Below are 18,458 nucleotides of genomic sequence, written 5' to 3'. Positions count from 1 at the left end.
AAATTCCACATTAGCTCCTCCCCTCAGATGGAGCAGAAACACTTGAACTGCCTTCTGTCTCAACAAAACTTTAGTTTGCTGATTGGACATGAAACAAAGAAAAGCCAGCAGGGTACAATTTATAAGGGGACAGAGTAGCCTGACATGCTATTGTGCTCTAGAAGTATCCACAAGCTGTTAATTCCATTTTAACATTGTTAATAAGACTGTTAACACATCTGACTTTGTTTAGAGACCTTAAAAACATCAACAAACTATTGAAAGACCCACGAGAAGTAAAATATGATCTATTCAGGTAGCATCTCACATCAAAATATTATAACTTTCCTTCCCTTAAATCTTAAAACATGAAAAAATATCCATGAGATTTAGATGCATGAGTCTAAACATATCTCGTTTATCATGTTAGAATATTTAGCTAAACATATTTTTCCAGACCAAATTTGTTTGCAACTACTATAATTTTTTAAAAGGAAACAAAATAAAACTGGAATTCCCCTTACATACACACCTCTCTCTTCCCCTCACCCCCACCCATGCACACACACAAACAAATGTGCAGATTTAATCAGTGTGGAATGTTTTAAATGAATAATTAGGTCTGACAGATTTATTGCAGTTAATTTTGCAATAGAATGGAAAAATGTTTGGATCTCAGCCTTTAAAGTATTAGGAAAACAATTAATCCATCACATAACGGAAATTCTTTTATCACACTCTCATGTCCAATTAAATAATGTCATGTAATTTTATGTATTAGAATACTAAAATTTAGGCTCAAAATATTAGGGAAATAAGATTTAATTTTTCAGAATTTTTTAAATTTGTAATTGTAATTAAGACCAGATTCTCAGGTGGGAGGTGTTTTTTTAAACAAATAAAAACTAATATTACTTAAAAACCTTGATTTCCCTTCCTCCCCCAGTTTTTCATGTCAAGAATATTTTAATAACAGAGCAATTGCAGGGAAAATCTAAAGCACAATTATCAATGCACAACTACAGAAAATATTTTAAACAAGAAAAAATTTTAATTTTTGCAAATACAGGGTCTCTACTTACTCAGAAATAACTCCCACTGAATAAGGATTGCACAATTTATAAATAAGTGATAGCAAACTTTTGAGATTTCAAGTAGTGCAATTTCATTTGTCTTTTTTCATAGTGGATTAACAACATCTATAAAATTGTTTAATGTAACACCCATCTCTTTTTTTAATGTAATTTTTTTTAAGAAGTTGCAAAACAAAGAACAAAATAACAAAACCAACAACCTACAAATCCACTGAAATTTGACACTTGGCAAATTCATGCATTTCAGATGTTGTATAAGACTTTTTGTTTCTTAAGCATGTTACAGTAGAATTCAACAAATGTTGGTCACAAATATTTCTGCCACTGTTTTTAAAAGACTTGAGACTGAAAATGTAGTGTGCATTTTATGGCTTCATAACCAAAAATAAAATGTAATCATATTCTCAAAAGAGGGTGAAAATTTAATAGTTTAAAGGTTTAAGGGGAGTGTTCTGCTATTTTCACTCCTACCAGTTCTGATATTCCTGAGGGAGGCAAGGAGGAGATATATAACAGACAAAAGGGACCATTAACATGTGAGAATATAGCAATATAACATTAAGCTGTGTGTTATAAAAAAGCAAATACAATATCTAATGAAACATCACCCTCCAACAGATCAAATGGCAAAAAAAAAAAAAACAAAAACCAAACCCTAAACTACATTTAATGGTAGTTAACATTGTAATTCCTTATAGCCAGTTTCATTAGAGCATCACCATGATAAGACATGCAAAAATAGCGATTGCTGCAGTAATCTTGAATGGTAGATGTAAGAGGAATCATATTTGGATACCACTGTTCAATCTGTATTCCCAAATACAATATGGTTCTTGTTTTACTGGCTTTTTACAATCTTATGTTCTAGATACGCACATTTCAGCTAAGTATTTCAGTTGCCATAACAACATCATAAATTTGTTCTCTGAATCCTTCTTAATAAAATGATTTTTGAACACTAATGCTACGATAGCCAGTACAGTTTCTCCATATATTCAGTTCACCTTTTTCTAAAGGAGTCTATTTGTTTCTGTTTCCCTAAGAAGCTCATAATCTGAAAATAATGTAACCACCTCCTCCTTTCCAGTGCTGGAAATAGGTCTGTCATAAATAGCTTTCCTGTGGTCTTCAGATCATGTTTTTAAAATAAATAATTCATCTATAGTGGCCAGTGGTCACTCTTTTAATGCTTACAAAAAGGAAAAAAAGTACTGTACATGTAACCTATTATGTGAAATACAGTAAATTTCTATGCATTCAATTGCAAAGCGCTCAGACGCATTTTCAAAGATTACTTAGCTGGTATAATCCTACAGATTTCTTCTATGCACTCACTTTTGCAATTCGTATTCATTATGAAAATCAATTTTATACTGTAATTTTTAAGAAGCCTTATGTGATTTCTGTGATATCATAAGAAATAGAAACACTGGCACTTTAACATTAAATAATTGCATTCACTACCACCAACAAACAACAAAACAATGGACAACAGGATGTGACTAACAAATGCTGGGGGAAAAGTCAAGCTGTGCTTTTAGCATATGCAGTGAAACAGAAGACACTTTTTTTCCTGCTTAACATATCTATGCATTTCAATAAGTTCAGAAGAAACTCTGAATTGCTTTCAAAAGTTGCAAATTGTTGTGAATACACTGCAAAGTGGCACTATGGGAACATGACCATCCCATAATTTTGGAAGATGTTAAGAATAAATATTTTTTTAAAAAAAACAGAAGAGGAAATATCTTGATTCTAACAGTTAAATATTCCTGAACTAGCAAGAGATTGTATAAATCAATATGTTCAATATACCTTAAAGGAAAATGATATAGGCAAAAGTATATATAGAAAAAAAGACTGAACAGTCATTTATAGCCTCCTCAATTGATGGTCAAAGCCAGTTAATGTTATGAGATTATGTCATTCAGAAGAAATATATAGTTGAATGGAAATATTTGTTACCTCTATTAGAGATAATACACACACACTTCCAGAGTGGCTGCATTTAAAAAGATGTATACTTTGCTTTTACCATTTGTGATTTTTCATATAACTAAAACGGGATTATCACAATGTTTAAAAACTTAAACTGAGTCTAGTTTTTAAAGGGACTCACCATATGCAAGTTGTTTAGGTATCTACATCAGAAATATTTCTTTTTAAACTATGGAAGGGGGGGCAGAGGGCAGGATAGAATTTTTCTCCCTGAATATAAAATTAAGCAGTTGCCACATCAAAAGGAAATCTTGATTCATTTTACCTGAAAAATTAATAGACTTACAACTCTACTATTATAGATTCAAGGCGTTAAAAACAGAGGCTGTGGTGACACCCACTGTTCCAGGAACAAAATGCAGCTGTGTTTTTTGTTTCTTTAAAAATCATCAGCTGTGCCTTTACAGAGGATGTTGTCCCCATCCTCATATTCACCCCAGCACCCCTTATTTCTTCCCCCTTTACTTGTTTTTCTATCTATATCACCACCCACTGGCCACAAAGCAAGATTACCATGTTACAGTAAGCTCCTCTAAACAGCAGGGCAAACTCACTGTTCCTAGGGGGAGGGGAAAGCAAGAGAGAGGAAAGACATCAGCTTAGCATTCCTCAGTTGCTTTAGATCTTTACAATTGTTTTTTTTCCCCTTCCCTCCTGGAATGAGGAGGGAAGCAATCACTTCAAAGAGGAAACTTTCTGCTTGGTGCAGAGACAGAGACAAAGTTGTTGTCTCACTGTTGTCAGTATTATTAATTAATTATTAATTATTATTATTATTATTTTAAAATCCTATTATTCTTTTTGTCAGCTTGCTAATGAAGCTGTTGTTATTACTATTGAGGAAAACTAGGAGGCAATGCATGGTGAGGGAGGCGTGTGCACACCAGCAGTTCCCTTTCCAATTTGTTCCCTCTGAAGAAAAGGAAAATATCTATGACAAAAAATTACAGTGGGCAGTCTTCTTGCTTTCTCAATTAGCATTCCCCACCCTGTGGCATGTATGCATTATGGAATTCTGGGGTGCATCTATTCAGTCACAGGATAACATTCTGCAGTAATCGATCATCTTCCATCTGAAAATTTCAAAGCACTATGCAAACATTAATTAATTTATCCTTAGCACGCCTGAAAAGTAGGGAAATAGCCCCATTTTACAGATTCAGGATGCACAGAGAAGTTGGTGACTCACGCAAGATCTCACAGAAAGTCTATGGCAGAGTGAGGAATAAAATGTTAATCTCCTGACTGCATGCCATGTGCTTTAAACACAAAAACAGCCATACTTTCTTTTTGCAAACCTTTCTTTCATTGGTTTCACAGTAGCAGCCGTGTTAGTCTGTATTCGCAAAAGAAAAGGAGGACTTGTGGCACCTTAGAGACTAACAAATTTATTTGAGCATAAGCTTTCGTGAGCTACGCCTCACTTCATCGGATACATTCAGTGGAAAATAGAGCGGGGAGATTTATATACACAGGGAACACGAAACAATGGGTGTTACCATACCACTGTAACGAGACTGATCAGGTAAGGTGAGCTATTACCAGCAGCAGGGTGGCGGGGGGAGGGGAGGGGGGGATGGTGGAAACCATTGGTAGTGATGATCAAGGTGGGCCATTTCCAGCAGTTGACAAGAACGTCTGAGGAACAGTGGCGGGGGGGGGGGGGAGGAAATGAACAAGGGGAAATAGTTTTACTTTGTGTAATGACCCATCCACTCCCAGTCTCTATTCAAGCCTAAGTTAATTGTATCCAGTTTGCAAATTAATTCCAATTCAGCAGTCTCTCTTTGGAGTCTTTTTTTTTGAAGTTTTTTTGTTGAAGAATTGCAACTTTTAAGTCTGTAATCGAGTGACGAAAGAGATTAAAGTGTTCTCCCACTGGTTTTTGAATATTATAATTCTTGACGTCTGATTTGTGTCCACTGATTCTTTTACGTAGAGACTGTCCAGTTTGGCCAATGTACATGGCAGAGGGGCATTGCTGGCACATGATGGCATATATCACATTGGTAGATGTGCAGGTGAACGAACCTCTGATAGTGTGGCTGATGTGATTAGGCCCTATGATGGTGTCCCCTGAATAGATATGTGGACACAGTTGGCAACTGGCTTTGTTGCAAGGATAGATTCCTGGGTTAGTGGTTCTGTTGTGAGGTTTGTGGTTGCTGGTGAGTATTTGCTTCAGGTTGGGGGGCTGTCTGTAAGCACATACTGGCCTGTCTCCCAAGATCTGTGAGAGTGATGGGTCGTCCTTCAGGATAGGTTGTAGATCCTTGATGATGCATTGGAGAGGTTTTAGTTGGGGGCTGAAGGTGATAGCTAGTGGTGTTCTGTTATTTTCTTTGTTGGCCCTGTCCTGTAGTAGGTGACTTCTGGGTACTCTTCTGGCTCTGTCAATCTGTTTCTCCACTTCAGCACATAGGTATTGTAGTTGTAAGAATGCTTGATAGAGATCTTGTAGGTGTTTGTCTCTGTCTGAGGGGTTGGAGCAAATGAGGTTGTATCGTAGAGCTTGGCTGTAGACAATGGATCTTGTGATGTGGTCTGGATGAAAGCTGGAAGCATGTAGGTAGGAATAGCGGTCAGTAGGTTTCCGGTATAGGGTGGTGTTTATGTGACCATCGCTTATTAGCACCACAGTGTCCAGGAAGTGGATCTCTTGTGTGGACTGGTCCACGCTGAGGTTGATGGTGGGATGGAAATTGTTAAAATCATGGTGGAATTCCTCAAGGGCTTCTTTTCCATGGGTGCAGATGATGAAGATGTCATCAATGTAGCGCAAGTAGAGTAGGGGCATTAGGGGACAAGAGTCGAGGAAGCGTTGTTCTAAGTCAGCCATAAAAATGTTGGCATACTGTGGGGCCATGCAGGTACCCATAGCAGTGCCGCTGATTTGAAGGTACACATTGTCCCCAAATGTGAAATAGTTATGGGTGAGGACAAAGTCACAAAGTTCAGCCACCAGGTTTGCCGTGACATTATCGGGGATAATTTCATTGTTTGTGGAGACAATAAACAGTATACCCTTCCAGTACAAAACACAAGGCACAGAGAGGAAACAATAAAGGAATGAATTCCTCATCCCTTATATTCATCCTAGAGATAGATGACGATAATGCAACTCACGGTCACAAGCATGCTTATTTTATATTGTGTATTTTTAAACAACCTGTATTCCAAAATGCCTTACAATACAATTAAAGAATTAAGTAACATCAGGAGAGAGAAAATAACAGATATGGACAAGGGGACATAGCTGTTCAGGTAAGATTTGAAAACAGATGAGTCAGTTTGGCAGAGGGACACTAGAAGGATGTTCCTGACAGTAAGAGCTGCAAAGGAAAAGGTTCCTGCACCAATAATAGCCAGACTGTATGGAGAGACAAAAAAGAGACAAATGTTAGAAGAACTGAGAAAGTATGGAGGAGACTCGAGACAGGAGGCCAGATTTTCGAAGGTTTTTAGATGTCTAAAGATGCAGATAGGCACCTAGTGAGATTTTCAGAGTCTAAGCAGGTTCCTCACTTAAGTCCCACTGAAAACAATCCTAACCTACTTAGGTGCTTTTGACAGCCTCATGAAGTGCCTATCTGCACCTATAGGCACCTAAATACCTTCAAGAATCTGGCCTATGATTCCCGAATTAGGTTGTTGTAACCCCAGGAAGAGTTTTAAGAACAAGAAGCAATATTACCAACCTCAAAAGATCAAACATCATGAGTTGGGCCCCCCCGCCAATTATGAAATTGGGTTAAAATCATGAGATTATAAAAATAACAATGCTGGGGTTCTTTTTATTTGTCTTCTGATCTTTGAGCATTTAGAATTCATGTTTTCAAGCTTTTCTCTTCAGCCATGAGGGCTAGTTTCTTTCTTTTTTAAAATCGAAGTTGAGATTCTCATGTAATAACCTGATTCTAGTTACTCGGGTTTTAAGAAAAAAAATTGTGAGACTCATGATAAACTCATGAGAGAGGGACAATTTTGAACTGGATTATGAAATGAATATGCATCCAGTAGAGTTTGTTTGAAGGTGAGGCTAATGTGGTCACATTTCACTGCATGTGCTAGAGAAGACAGGGGACAACAGAAACATGCCTACCAGCCGTTCTGCTGCAGTGCTCATATGTAATGAGATTTGAATAAAGGCACTGAAGAATATACTTCTACGAATGGAAAGTGCTTTGAGATACTTCAGGAAAAACAACAATTATAATACATTCACAACTACAATAATAATGCTGCTGCTTAAGATATTTCTTCTTGAGTCAAGGCTCGCTTTCTTAGGACTACTTTGTCAATTTGAGTTTCCGCCATAGGTTTTCATACTCTTCATTTAACTTATTCAGGACATGGTTAGGAAAATACTATTCTTGACCAAGTGCCAAACTATTTTATAAAACTCACTTTTAAAAAAGGCTGTAGAGCAGATATCTCAATCATTCCTATGAACTTCAAACTCTGCAGAATAAAACTTCAGTAAACTATGGCGTAAAGTCAGAAAGAGTTTCTGAAAGATCCATCAAAAGACAATATTTGTAAAGAATTTGAACATTAGCAACCAAACTGACACAGCAAAACCATTGTATTTTTCACCAGTTTTGTTTTGTTATATACAGCTGTGTTTTCACAGATGCAAAGCCATGTGTCTTCAGCAAAAGGTCTACTCTTTCCTTCAGATGTGAATGAAGATCAAAGGTTCAAACACAGAAATACAAGATCCTTTTCCCTTTGGAACATGTTTTTATTTTTTTGCAGTGGCTGCAAACCAGAATTTCCATCTGCTGTCCTTATGCAGTGCACAGGTTAACCTTAACAGTAGGGTTTGCAATGTTGTTATCTCAGCTAAGAAGTGCAGAGATGAATCACTTTTGCATGTATGCTCTGAACAGCTCACCAAGAAGCAAAAGTAGAACTGCATCAGACAACAATCAGATTAATCTTCATGGAGCACGGTTGAAACAGAGACCCTCTCACTTATTCTTGGTACAACATAACACTAAATTACACAAAAATATACATTTCCTTTCATCTTATGCAGCTTTTGTGAAAGAAAGATATGTCAGCTATGATCCCATACCAAATTATTGGGCTAAATTTTCTACTGGCAAAGCTTCTTTGAGGTAAATGGAGTTGCATCACTTTATTCCAACAGAGAATTTGGCCCACTGTTTCCAGGCTGTATTTTGATATGCTCTCCCTTGCTCCCTCAACCAGTGTATTTTCTCAGACATTCTCTGTATCCATTTCTGCATTGCTGGTGATAAAAAAAATGCAATAACTTGATAAAAATATGAATGTTAACTGCTACTAGTTACATGATCTAATTATGGACAATTTATTTACATTTAATAAAGAATTTTAAACAATACAGCATCTATGCCAGTTATTGTTTGTACAATAATACTGATCTCTTGCAAAAAAAAAAAATAGGGCTGTTTTAGTTGTAAAACTAACATAAACCAACCAGAACCTATATATTTATTTAAAGAGATGCTTTTTTGTTTTGTAATTGTAGTTACTTATTTTAGGATTATGTCTGGATATTAGGGATGATTATGCTCAGCTAAAAGACAGCTGGTAAGTACAGTTTGGGCTCTTGACCGGCTCTGCTGATTGTGAAAAAAGAGCCAAGTATTACATACACTTTGTGTGCTGAATAACACTGCTTTACCAAATACATTTAAAGGTGGGGGGGAGGGCTTTTTGTCTTTCAGCCCCACCCCTTTTCTTTTATTGTCAACATGCTAATGTCAGAATAGAAGAAAAGTGCCCATTTGCCCCATCAATTACTTTACAAATGCATAAATTGCCATGTAAATATTTATTTTGGCTAATGGTAAAGTATGCTATATCAACTAAATGAGAGGATTTGAAGGTATTTTGTTATTTTTGCATTTAGTTTCCTCAAGGTCACTAAATATAAATATCAGTGCAGAGTTATCATTAGTGATCAAAAGCACCAAAGCTTTCGCTAGAACCATGTGAAAATTTCCAACAGTATTACATCTACATATTAGACCTTGTTTTAACAGTAAGGTATGATTGCCATCTAGTGGCCAGCTAACAATGACATCATTTATGCTTTTTATGCACCATTTATTCTGCTTTAAAGAATTTTTTAAAAACCACACAAATAACTGTCAGTTTTGATTAATGAATAGGAAATGCATATGGATCAACAATAAAGAATGAATATTAGAACTGTGGACTATTTTCAGTTTTACAATGGATATTTCACAAATTTGTGCCTTTTACAATCTGTGGAGCTTCTGTTAACATTTAAGGGTTTCTGTGCTTCCAGAATTTTAGTGCAAATTTTTGCTGTGCATTAGAGCTCTGTCCCTGATTTCTTGGAATTCATCACATGGTTTAAGTCATGTTATTACTTCTGGTTTCCCAGTTGGCTGAGATTCCTCATGTGCTCAGAAGTCATTTTCACTCTAGGAAAGGTTATCACAAACTTCTTTCTGCAAGATAGACAGAAAAAACATTGGGGCAGATCCTCAGCTGATGTCAAATAGAGTAGCTTTATTTGCTTCAGTGAATTTACACTAGCTGAGGATCTCACCTATTGAGTCTGTTTTGATTTTCCTCACTTTTTCCCAAAACAAAGTAAAACAGTCTTGCAACTCATTATTAATATGGCCAAGGACAGTCTTTTACTCAATTTTTTGAAAACCCATAACTCTCTCTCTGAATTAGAATATTTGCAATTTTAAAAGGGAAATACTGGCAGCCCATTTTCAAAGATTAAATAGGAGAAACACGCACACTTTGGAGGCCTCTTCCTACACCCCACCCACCCCAAATGATCCACCCAGAAATATTTTCCTCTATTTGACCTCTTCCAATTTCATATTTCCTCATCACATTTTGGTATTCCTAAGGGCACCCTCTGAGAATCTGTCTTCTTCTGTCTGTGCCATTATGACAGGTGGTTATATTGTGTCTTAAAAAGCAGACACCCGTGTTACAGGTGGTGCAGAGGCATACTTCCCTATTGGGAGCATCCAGATGCATTGTGCTCAGCTCAGGCACAATGGCTTCTAGAGTTCTAGGCTGTGCCACTCTTCAGACACGTGGAATACACTCTGCCTTGCACAGGATCTGCTTCACTGGCCAGTGAGGAGGTGGAGGAGAGACAGGCAGGTCATTTCTCCTCCATATCCTGCCCATGTTACATAGACTAGTACGGCTTGTGACGTCCATGCAGTCCACGGAATGCAAGGACCAGATTGCGTCTATCAACACCACAGAGACAAAAGTGAAGAGAAGGCTCCAAGCATCCTCTCTCACAATTTCGTTCCCCCTCACATACAGCCCAGCCTCTAAACCAGTTTTATGTAACTCAACCAGTTAAGTTTATACTACTACCTTTTTAATACCCTCTCTCTTGACTATACAGGCAGTGAACTGAATGGATTTCAATTTCTTTGAATGACACCTACATTCTTAATTCTCCCTTGCTAGCCAGGAAACTGGATTCTATCTCAGTCTATTTGATATTATAATTAAATCTCACTATTTGTTTAGCTTGCTATTTGCAGTATCTCCATCCTGACAAAGATTAAAAGCCTTCTCTGTTTGAAAGTAGCATCAGAACAACTCTGTACACGATGAAGAGGTCCTGTAGCTAGAACAACCAACAGCAGAGGACATTAAGGGGCATGGTTCTCCAAAGTAAACTCAATAGAGTCATAGAGTTTAATGCCAGAAGAGACCACGTGATCATCTAGTCTGAGCTCCTGAACATCACAGGCCACTAAACCACACCCAATTACCTCTATTGAGCCCCGCGATCTGGCTTAGACTAAAGTATTACAGCCCACAGGAGACAAAACTATTGTGTGCCACAGACATTGAAAAGAAGGGACCAAGGTGCTCCAGTTCCTGAGGCAGTGGCAGGGAACCGATTTAGTGAGATGCTCAAATGATCCTAGCAAATGAGCCATGCCTCATGCTGCATAGGAAGGTGAAAACATGCCAGGGTCACTGTCAATCTGACCTGGGGTAAAATTCCTTACAGATCCCAAAAATGGCAATGAGCAAGAACCAGCCAGCCAAGCATGAGAAAAAAGTGAATTCTCTGTACCGTCTCAGAGCACCAGTCAACTCTGCCTGATGTCCCATCTCAACCTGTGGCCATCTTTGATGCTTCAGAGGAAGGAGATACAACTACCCCCCCCAAATACATCAGGAGGAAAATGTTTCCTTCCTGACCCCTACAAGTGACTGCCTAAAGTGCTGGAACATGAGATTTAGGGAGATAAAGACATAGGACTACAAGGGACTCCCTGGGCCACTGAGCCCAGCTCCACCACCACTGTCTACAGGCAAACCCATCATGCAATCCTACTTATTACAACAGGGTCACACCCAAATGCAAGAGGCCTGGCCTAACAGTCAGTTCTGTTTGTAGATTTTTACTACAGAGAAATTGATCCTATCTCCCATATTTAATTGCGACATATAGCTGGTGAGACAGAGGCAGCTGAGAGACTAATGGAGTTAGCCAGCTGAGTTCACCAGCAGAAGAAGGCAAAGAGATAGGGTTCCCCCATCCCCTCCTTAACTTTCAGGTACTCTACAAGGAAAAAACCTGCAACGGGAGGAAAATAGCACATTGCCAACACCATTGCTGACTCTTCCTCTGCCTGCACCTGTGGGGGCCCAGGCCACACAGGCATCCTAACCCTGGAGGCTTCTACCCGGATCCTGGTCTTGACTTGCTGTGAATGCAGCCTGCATGTGCCTGATGAAGAAATTTAGGCAAGGGGAACCACCCAGTGTGAGAGGTGGTTTTGCTGGAGTCCCTCAGAAAGCACATAAGAGAGAGCTCCGAAGGAGGTGGCTTATCTACATACCATCAGGAACATGACTGTTTAATTCACAGGATGCACATGGAGACAAAGAATGCTAGCCAATTACAGATGGCTACAGCGGCACCAGAGGAGGAAGGAGAACTGGCTGCTCTGTGGGGAGGAGACTGGTTGCTGGCCACCTTGGCCAGTGAAAAGTGCTCCATCCCCCACCCAGGTCCCTCGTCCACCAACGTGAAGAACCAGCATGCTGTACAGGCTACAGGAGTTGAGGAGCAGACCCCCAAAGGTGGAGGAGGAGGAGGAGGAGCCACCTGCTTCCAAGCTGAATGCAGTTATTTTTTGCACATAAAATTCTATATTTGTAAGTTCAACTTTCATGATAAAGAGATTGCACTACAGTACTTGTATTAGGTGAATTGAAAAATACTATTTATTTTGTTTTTTAGAGTGCAAATATTTATAATACAAAATAAATGTAAAGTGAGCACTGTACACTTTGTATTCTGTAACTGTATTCTGTTGTAATTGAAATCAATATATTTGAAAATGTAGAAAACATACAAAAATATTTAAATAAATGTTATTCTATTATTGTTTAACAGTGCTATTAGTCACGCGATTATTTTTTTTAATTGCTTGACAGCCCTAATTCCCGGGTAACAACCACTGGGTAAAATTTACATTAAGGCCAGACAGCTATGTATTGATAGAAGAAACTCATTCTTCCCAGGTACCTTTTCCTGTGGATGCCTCAGCAAGAATATTGGCAATAGCTACTCCCTGTGAGACATCAAGACATGTGATATGCTCATGTGACCCTGGACTCCATCTCCATTTTCCGTGTACCTGGGCTGTGAGCACTGTTCCCTCTAAGCTGTGCATGTGTGTGCGCGCACACAGATCCTAAACCCCACACACACATGGCAAAACACCGCACACACAAAAATTTGCACAGAAGCAGAACAATTTGCACAGAAGAAATTTTTTGTGCACACGGCCTGTCAAAAATTAGAGGGAACACTGGCTGCGAGCTTTGTTTGAGACAGTAAATTTCCAGGCACATGACAAAGGCCATAAAAGACCCCTGAGATATCTCCATTTTTCCTCTTTCTTGCCTTGAGTCTCTGGACTGTGGATTTACAACGAAAAAGAAGCATTTTGAACTATGGACCGAGGACCTTCCAATCTTTTGGAAGTCAGAGATTCTTTACAAGCCAGCAGTCTATTCCATCACTGCTATAAACCTGATGTAAGGACTTTGCAATTATTTGTGTCTCTTCTTCTTTTCTTTATTAAACTTTTAGTTTTTATCTACTTCAGCATGATTACTGGGTAAGATCTGAGCTGTATATTGACCTGGCTAAGTGGCTGATCTCTTGGGATTAGAAGAACCCTATATTTGATTAAATTGGTTTTCAGTAACTGCTCATCACAGTCCAGTGTCTGGGTGGTGAAACCAGGGCTGGAATGCCTAAGACGACTGCATTTTTGACTTCTTGTTAACCAGTGCAGTGATATAGAAGTATACTTTTGTTACTTGCTTCGTATAATCTAATGATAGGGCAGACTCACCCCAAACTGATCGTTATTCTAATTCTTGGCATGTGTCCTGAATTTAGTATTCTCAGTTGTGACCCACTGAGGCATGGTGACAGAAGGAAAGACAGGAAGAATAGTAAGAGGCCAATAGGGTTCCAGTAAGAGCTCTTTAATGACCTGAAAATCAAAAAGGAATCCTGCAAAAAATGGAAGCATGGAAGAATTGCTAAGGAGGAGTACAAAAGAATAACACAAGAATGTAGGGACAAAATCAGAAAGGCTAAGGCACAAATGAGTTACACCTATCGAGGGACATAAAAGGCAATAGGAAGAGATTCTACAAATACATTACAAGCAAGAGATAGACAAAGAAAAGTGTAGGTCCTCTACTTAGTGGGCAAGAAATAATAACTGTCGACATCAAGAAGGCGGAGGTGTTCAACACCTATTTTCCTCAGTCTTCACTAAAAAGCACCTAGGAGATAACAGGGTTATAAGGAATAGCCAGCATGGATTTGTCAAAAAACAAATCATGCCAAATCAATCTAATTTCCTTCTTTTATAGGGTTACTGGCCTAATGGATAGGTAGGAAGCAGTAGATGTGATATATCTTGGATGTTAGTAAGGCTTTTGACACAGTTGCACGTGACATTCTTGTAAGCAAACTAAGGAAACATGGTCTAGATGAAATTTGTATAACGTGAGTGCACAACTGGTTGAAAGGCTCAGCTACTCAAAGAGTAGTTATCAATGTTTCACTGTCAAACTGGAAGTGTGTAGATAGTGTGTAGATGGAAGTGTGTAGATAGCAGATCAGTCCTGGGTGTAGTACTGTTCAATATTTTCTGTCTTGGATAATGGACTGGAGAGTATGCTTATAAAATTTACAAAGGATACCAAGCTGGAGATATTGCAAGCACTTTTGAAGTCCAGGATTAGAATTCAAAATGACCTTGACAAATTGAAGAATTGGTCTGAAACCACAAAGATGAAATTCAATAAAGATAAGTTCAAAGTACTACACTTAGGAAGGAAAAAATCAAACACACAAAATGGTGAATAATTGGCTAGGTAGTAGTAGTAGTGCTGAAAAGGATTTGGAGGTTATAGTGGATCAAAAATGGAATATGACTCTACTATGTGATGCAGTTGAGAAAAAGGCTAATATTCTGGGTTGTATTAACGGACGTGTCATTTGTAAGATATAGGAGGTAACTGTCCTGCTCTGCTTAGCACCAATGAGGCTTCAGCCAGAGTACTGTGTCCAGTTCTGGACACTACACTTTAAGAAAGATGTGGACAAACTGGAGAGTCCAGAGGAGAGCAACAAAAATTATAAAAGGTTTAGAAAACATGACTCAAGAGATAAGGTTAAAAAAACTGGGCATGTTTAGTCTTGAGAAAAGAAGACAGAGTGGGGACCCAATAACAGTCTTCAAATATGTTAAGGGCTGATATAAAAAGAACTGTGATCAATTGCTCTCTATGTCCACTGAAGGAAGGCCAAGGAGTAATGGCCTTAATTTGCAGCAAGGGAGATTGAGGTTAGACATTAGGAAAAACTTTCTAACTACAAGAATAGTGAAGCACTGGAATAGGTTTCCAAGGGAGGTTGTGGAATCCCCATCATCTGAGGTGGAAACAAACAGGGTGGAAACAAATACCTGTCAGGGATAGTCTAGTTTACTTGTTTCTGCTTCAGCGCAAGAGGCTGGACATGATCTCTCAATGTCCCTTCCAGCCCTACATGTCTATGATTCTGTTTTTTCCATGCAGGACCCTAAGCCCTGAAGTGATACTTCTAGACTGCAGTGCAGGACCCCTGTACTCTCCAGAATCCTGTGTGGGATCCCATTGAGACACCCCAGATACAAGTAAAAGACTTCTTTTAAAAAAATAGTTACTATGTTTGCCTTCTCCAGTCTGTAAATATTTTAGGATTAATTTCATCTGGCTATGCCATCTTGAATACACGTAACTTATCTAAATATTCTTTAGCCTGTTCTTTCCCTATTTTAGCTTGCACGCCTTTCCTTTCCCCTTGTTACTAAGATTAAATGTATGAAGTATCTGGTCACCATTCACTTTTTTAGTGAAAACTGAAGAAAATAGGCATTAACCACCTCAGCCTTCTTGATGTCGACCATAATTACTTCTCCTTGCCCACTAAGTAGAGGTCCTACACTTTCCTTTGTCTTTCTCTTGCTTGTAATAGATCTATAGAACCTCTTCCAATTGCCTTTTATGTCTCTTGATAGGTGTAATTCATTTTGTGCCTTAGCCTTTCTGATTTTGTCCCTATATGCTTAGGCTATTCTTTTGTACAACTCCTTAGCAATTCTTCCATATTTCCACTTTTTATAGGATTCCTTTTTGATTTTCAGGTAATTAAAGAGCTCCTACTAGAGCCACATTGGCCTCTCATTATTCTTCCTATATTTCCTTCATATCAGGACAGTTTGCAGTTGTACCTTTAATATTGTCCCTGAGAAACTGTCAGCTGTAATGAACTCATTTTCCCTTAGATTTTCTTCCCAGGGGACCTTGCCTACCAGTTCTCGGAGTCTGTTAAAGTCTGCTTTTTTGAAGACCATGTCATTATTCTGCTTCTCCCATTCCTTCTTTTCCTTAGCATCATGAAATCTTATCATTGCTTGATCACGTTCACCAAAATTGCCTTCCAACTTCAGATTCACAACCAATTCCCTCCTGTTTGGTCAGAAGCAAGTCTAAAATGGCTTTCCCCTTGTTTACTTTCTCCACTTTATGAAATAAAAATCTGTCCCCAGGACACTCCAATAACTTATTGGAAATTTGGAGTTTTGCCGTTTTACTTTTCCAATGCACTGGGGTGTGCTAAGATCGCAGTCTGGAGTCCTTCACTTAGGTCTATAACTGGGGTTTGCTAGAGTCCCTTGCTGTGGTCTAGGGTCTTCCACTGATTTGTGCTGATATGAGCTTCCCTTTTGTGGCAACTGCCACTCCTCCCAGCTGCAGGCATGCAGCAGGTACTCCTAACCAGCTGATGCATCAGCAAGAGCTCCTCAGACCTGCTCCTCCAGAGCCCAGATTCTGGTATCAAAAGCTCCTGCAATTCCCCCATAGTGGCAACTCCAAGTTGGGAGTTGCTCCTCTGCTGATGGCTATGGAAGGATGCAAGGACTAGAATCCCTGTCTGCAGAGCCTGGGATGGCTGATGTTCCCACAGTGCCACCAGAAGGCCATGCAGAGCCACAGCAAGGAAGCATTGTGGAGAATAGGCGCCACAGGAAGGCCTGCCCAAGACTGCCACAGTGACAGTACCCTGCGGCCCTCTGTTTGGCTAACCACCCTATTTTACCTTGGAGGGTGCCCCAGGAAGTTGTCTGGGCAACGACAGAGACTTTGGGTCTACCGTGAGTCCAGGGCCGGATTAAGACCTTTAGAGGCCCTAAGCACTGAAAAGATTATGGTGTCCCCCCATATGTAATTCAAAATAAAAACAATACTATACCATAAAATAAAATTTTATTTTTTTGAAATGACACAAAAACTTACATGTATGCTGAAATTAAAATAGCTTCTTTCTAGATTTTCTGATTGCAAAATCTGATTGCAAAATTCTGGATAAGTTCATCGAAGCTGACTCGATGAAGCATGTCTGCTTCCATACACAATAGGGAAAGTGAATCAAAGTCTGTCCTAACACATTGTTGTTCTCTGAGGGTTTTTTATTCTTTTCAGCTGAGAAAAAGAGTGTTCTGTGGAGCAGTTAGTAATCATCCATGTTGGAAAATACATAGTGCGATCTCTACATTTGGAAATACACTTTGTATTCCGTCTTTCAATACTGTGTCATGAAGATCAATGTGACTGAATTTTATTTTTCCTGTTTCATTAAACTTTGAGCGCATATAACAGCGGAACTGCTGTACTTCTCCAAAGAGATTCATGTTCAACTCAACAGGGTATGAGTCAACTAGCTTTTGGGAACCTGGGGAATAGTTAGTCAGATAAGTCCATATCATTTAGATAAGAAAATCTACGTGATACTTCTTTGTACACTTCACCTCTCTTCTTCATATGAGCTTCAAGTGTATCAATTATAGCGTAGTAAGTAGATACGCAAAATTTGTCTCTAGGATTCAATGCTGTTTCTGTTGCACTGCTATCATTTGCTTGTTTCTTCCTGAGTTGCTTGCGGGACTGGGCTTCTTTGTAGTTAGTATCAGGCAAGATATCTTTCGATAGGTCTTCAAATCTTTCAAAATCATTCCTCAAAGCGTGTAAGTGGTCTGCTAATGATTGACAGAGGTCTGCACATGTTTTCAAATCCAATTCTTTTTCTTGGAGAGCTTGACTTGTGTGATAAAAGTGTTGTAAAATTTCATTCCACATGGTCAACATGAATACAAACTCTAGTTCTTGCATCTTGTTTGCAATGTTTTCTGCCTCTCGTATAGTTTCTCCCTTTTGTGATTGGTCTTCAGCTATACATTCTAATGCATCCACAATCTTTGAGTAGGTCTCCAGAATTGCACTTGTTGCCACTGCATGCTTCCCAGAGAGTATTAGAAAGAGATTTCAACACAGGATCATTGCCAAAATATGTTTTAAGAACTGCCCATCAGTGTGCTGAGGCAGAGTAAAACGTAAAGTAACTGGACTGTTGAGAAAAAACTTACTGCCACTGGACAACAATCAACAGCACTGCGGCCAGCAAGACTGAGAGAGTGTGCAGCACATGGTATGAATATAGCATATTTGTTCTGTTCTAAAAGCTTCTTCTGCATTCCTTGATAACACCCTGACATGTTGGCAGCGTTGTCATAAGATTGACCTCTGCACTTTGAGAAATCTATTTTGCAAACTTGGCACAAATAATGCAGTACTTGATTTGCCATTTCTTCACCAGTGTGGCTTTTCAAATTGAGGAATGTTATAAATCGTTCAACTGTTTTTTTTCCATCTGTGGGAGACACATATCTTAGTACAATACTCAACTGATCAATATGTGAAAGATCAGGTGTAGAGTCAACAGAT

The 18,458-nt window shown here is 38.9% G+C and overlaps 1 protein-coding gene across 2 annotated transcripts in view; it reads right to left on the bottom strand.

The window, feature by feature from the left end:
* The window catches only part of CLYBL (citramalyl-CoA lyase), a 230,756-nt gene that overhangs the window by 169,620 nt on the left and 42,678 nt on the right, over positions 1 to 18,458 (bottom strand). For both annotated transcript variants that reach the window (XR_013345626.1, XM_077813002.1), the window contains exon 2: positions 9,461 to 9,541. Coding sequence is in view for 1 of the 2 variants with exons in the window: in XM_077813002.1 (XP_077669128.1) it covers positions 9,461 to 9,541 (81 nt within the window). In the remaining variant the exon portion in view is untranslated. The remainder of the gene's footprint in view (positions 1 to 9,460; positions 9,542 to 18,458) is intronic.

The sequence above is a fragment of the Eretmochelys imbricata genome, chromosome 1 (assembly GCF_965152235.1).
Source record: "Eretmochelys imbricata isolate rEreImb1 chromosome 1, rEreImb1.hap1, whole genome shotgun sequence".
NCBI classification, from domain to species: Eukaryota; Metazoa; Chordata; order Testudines; family Cheloniidae; genus Eretmochelys; species Eretmochelys imbricata.
Note: the sequence above shows the minus strand (reverse complement) of the source record. Positions and strands in the feature narration are given on the sequence as shown.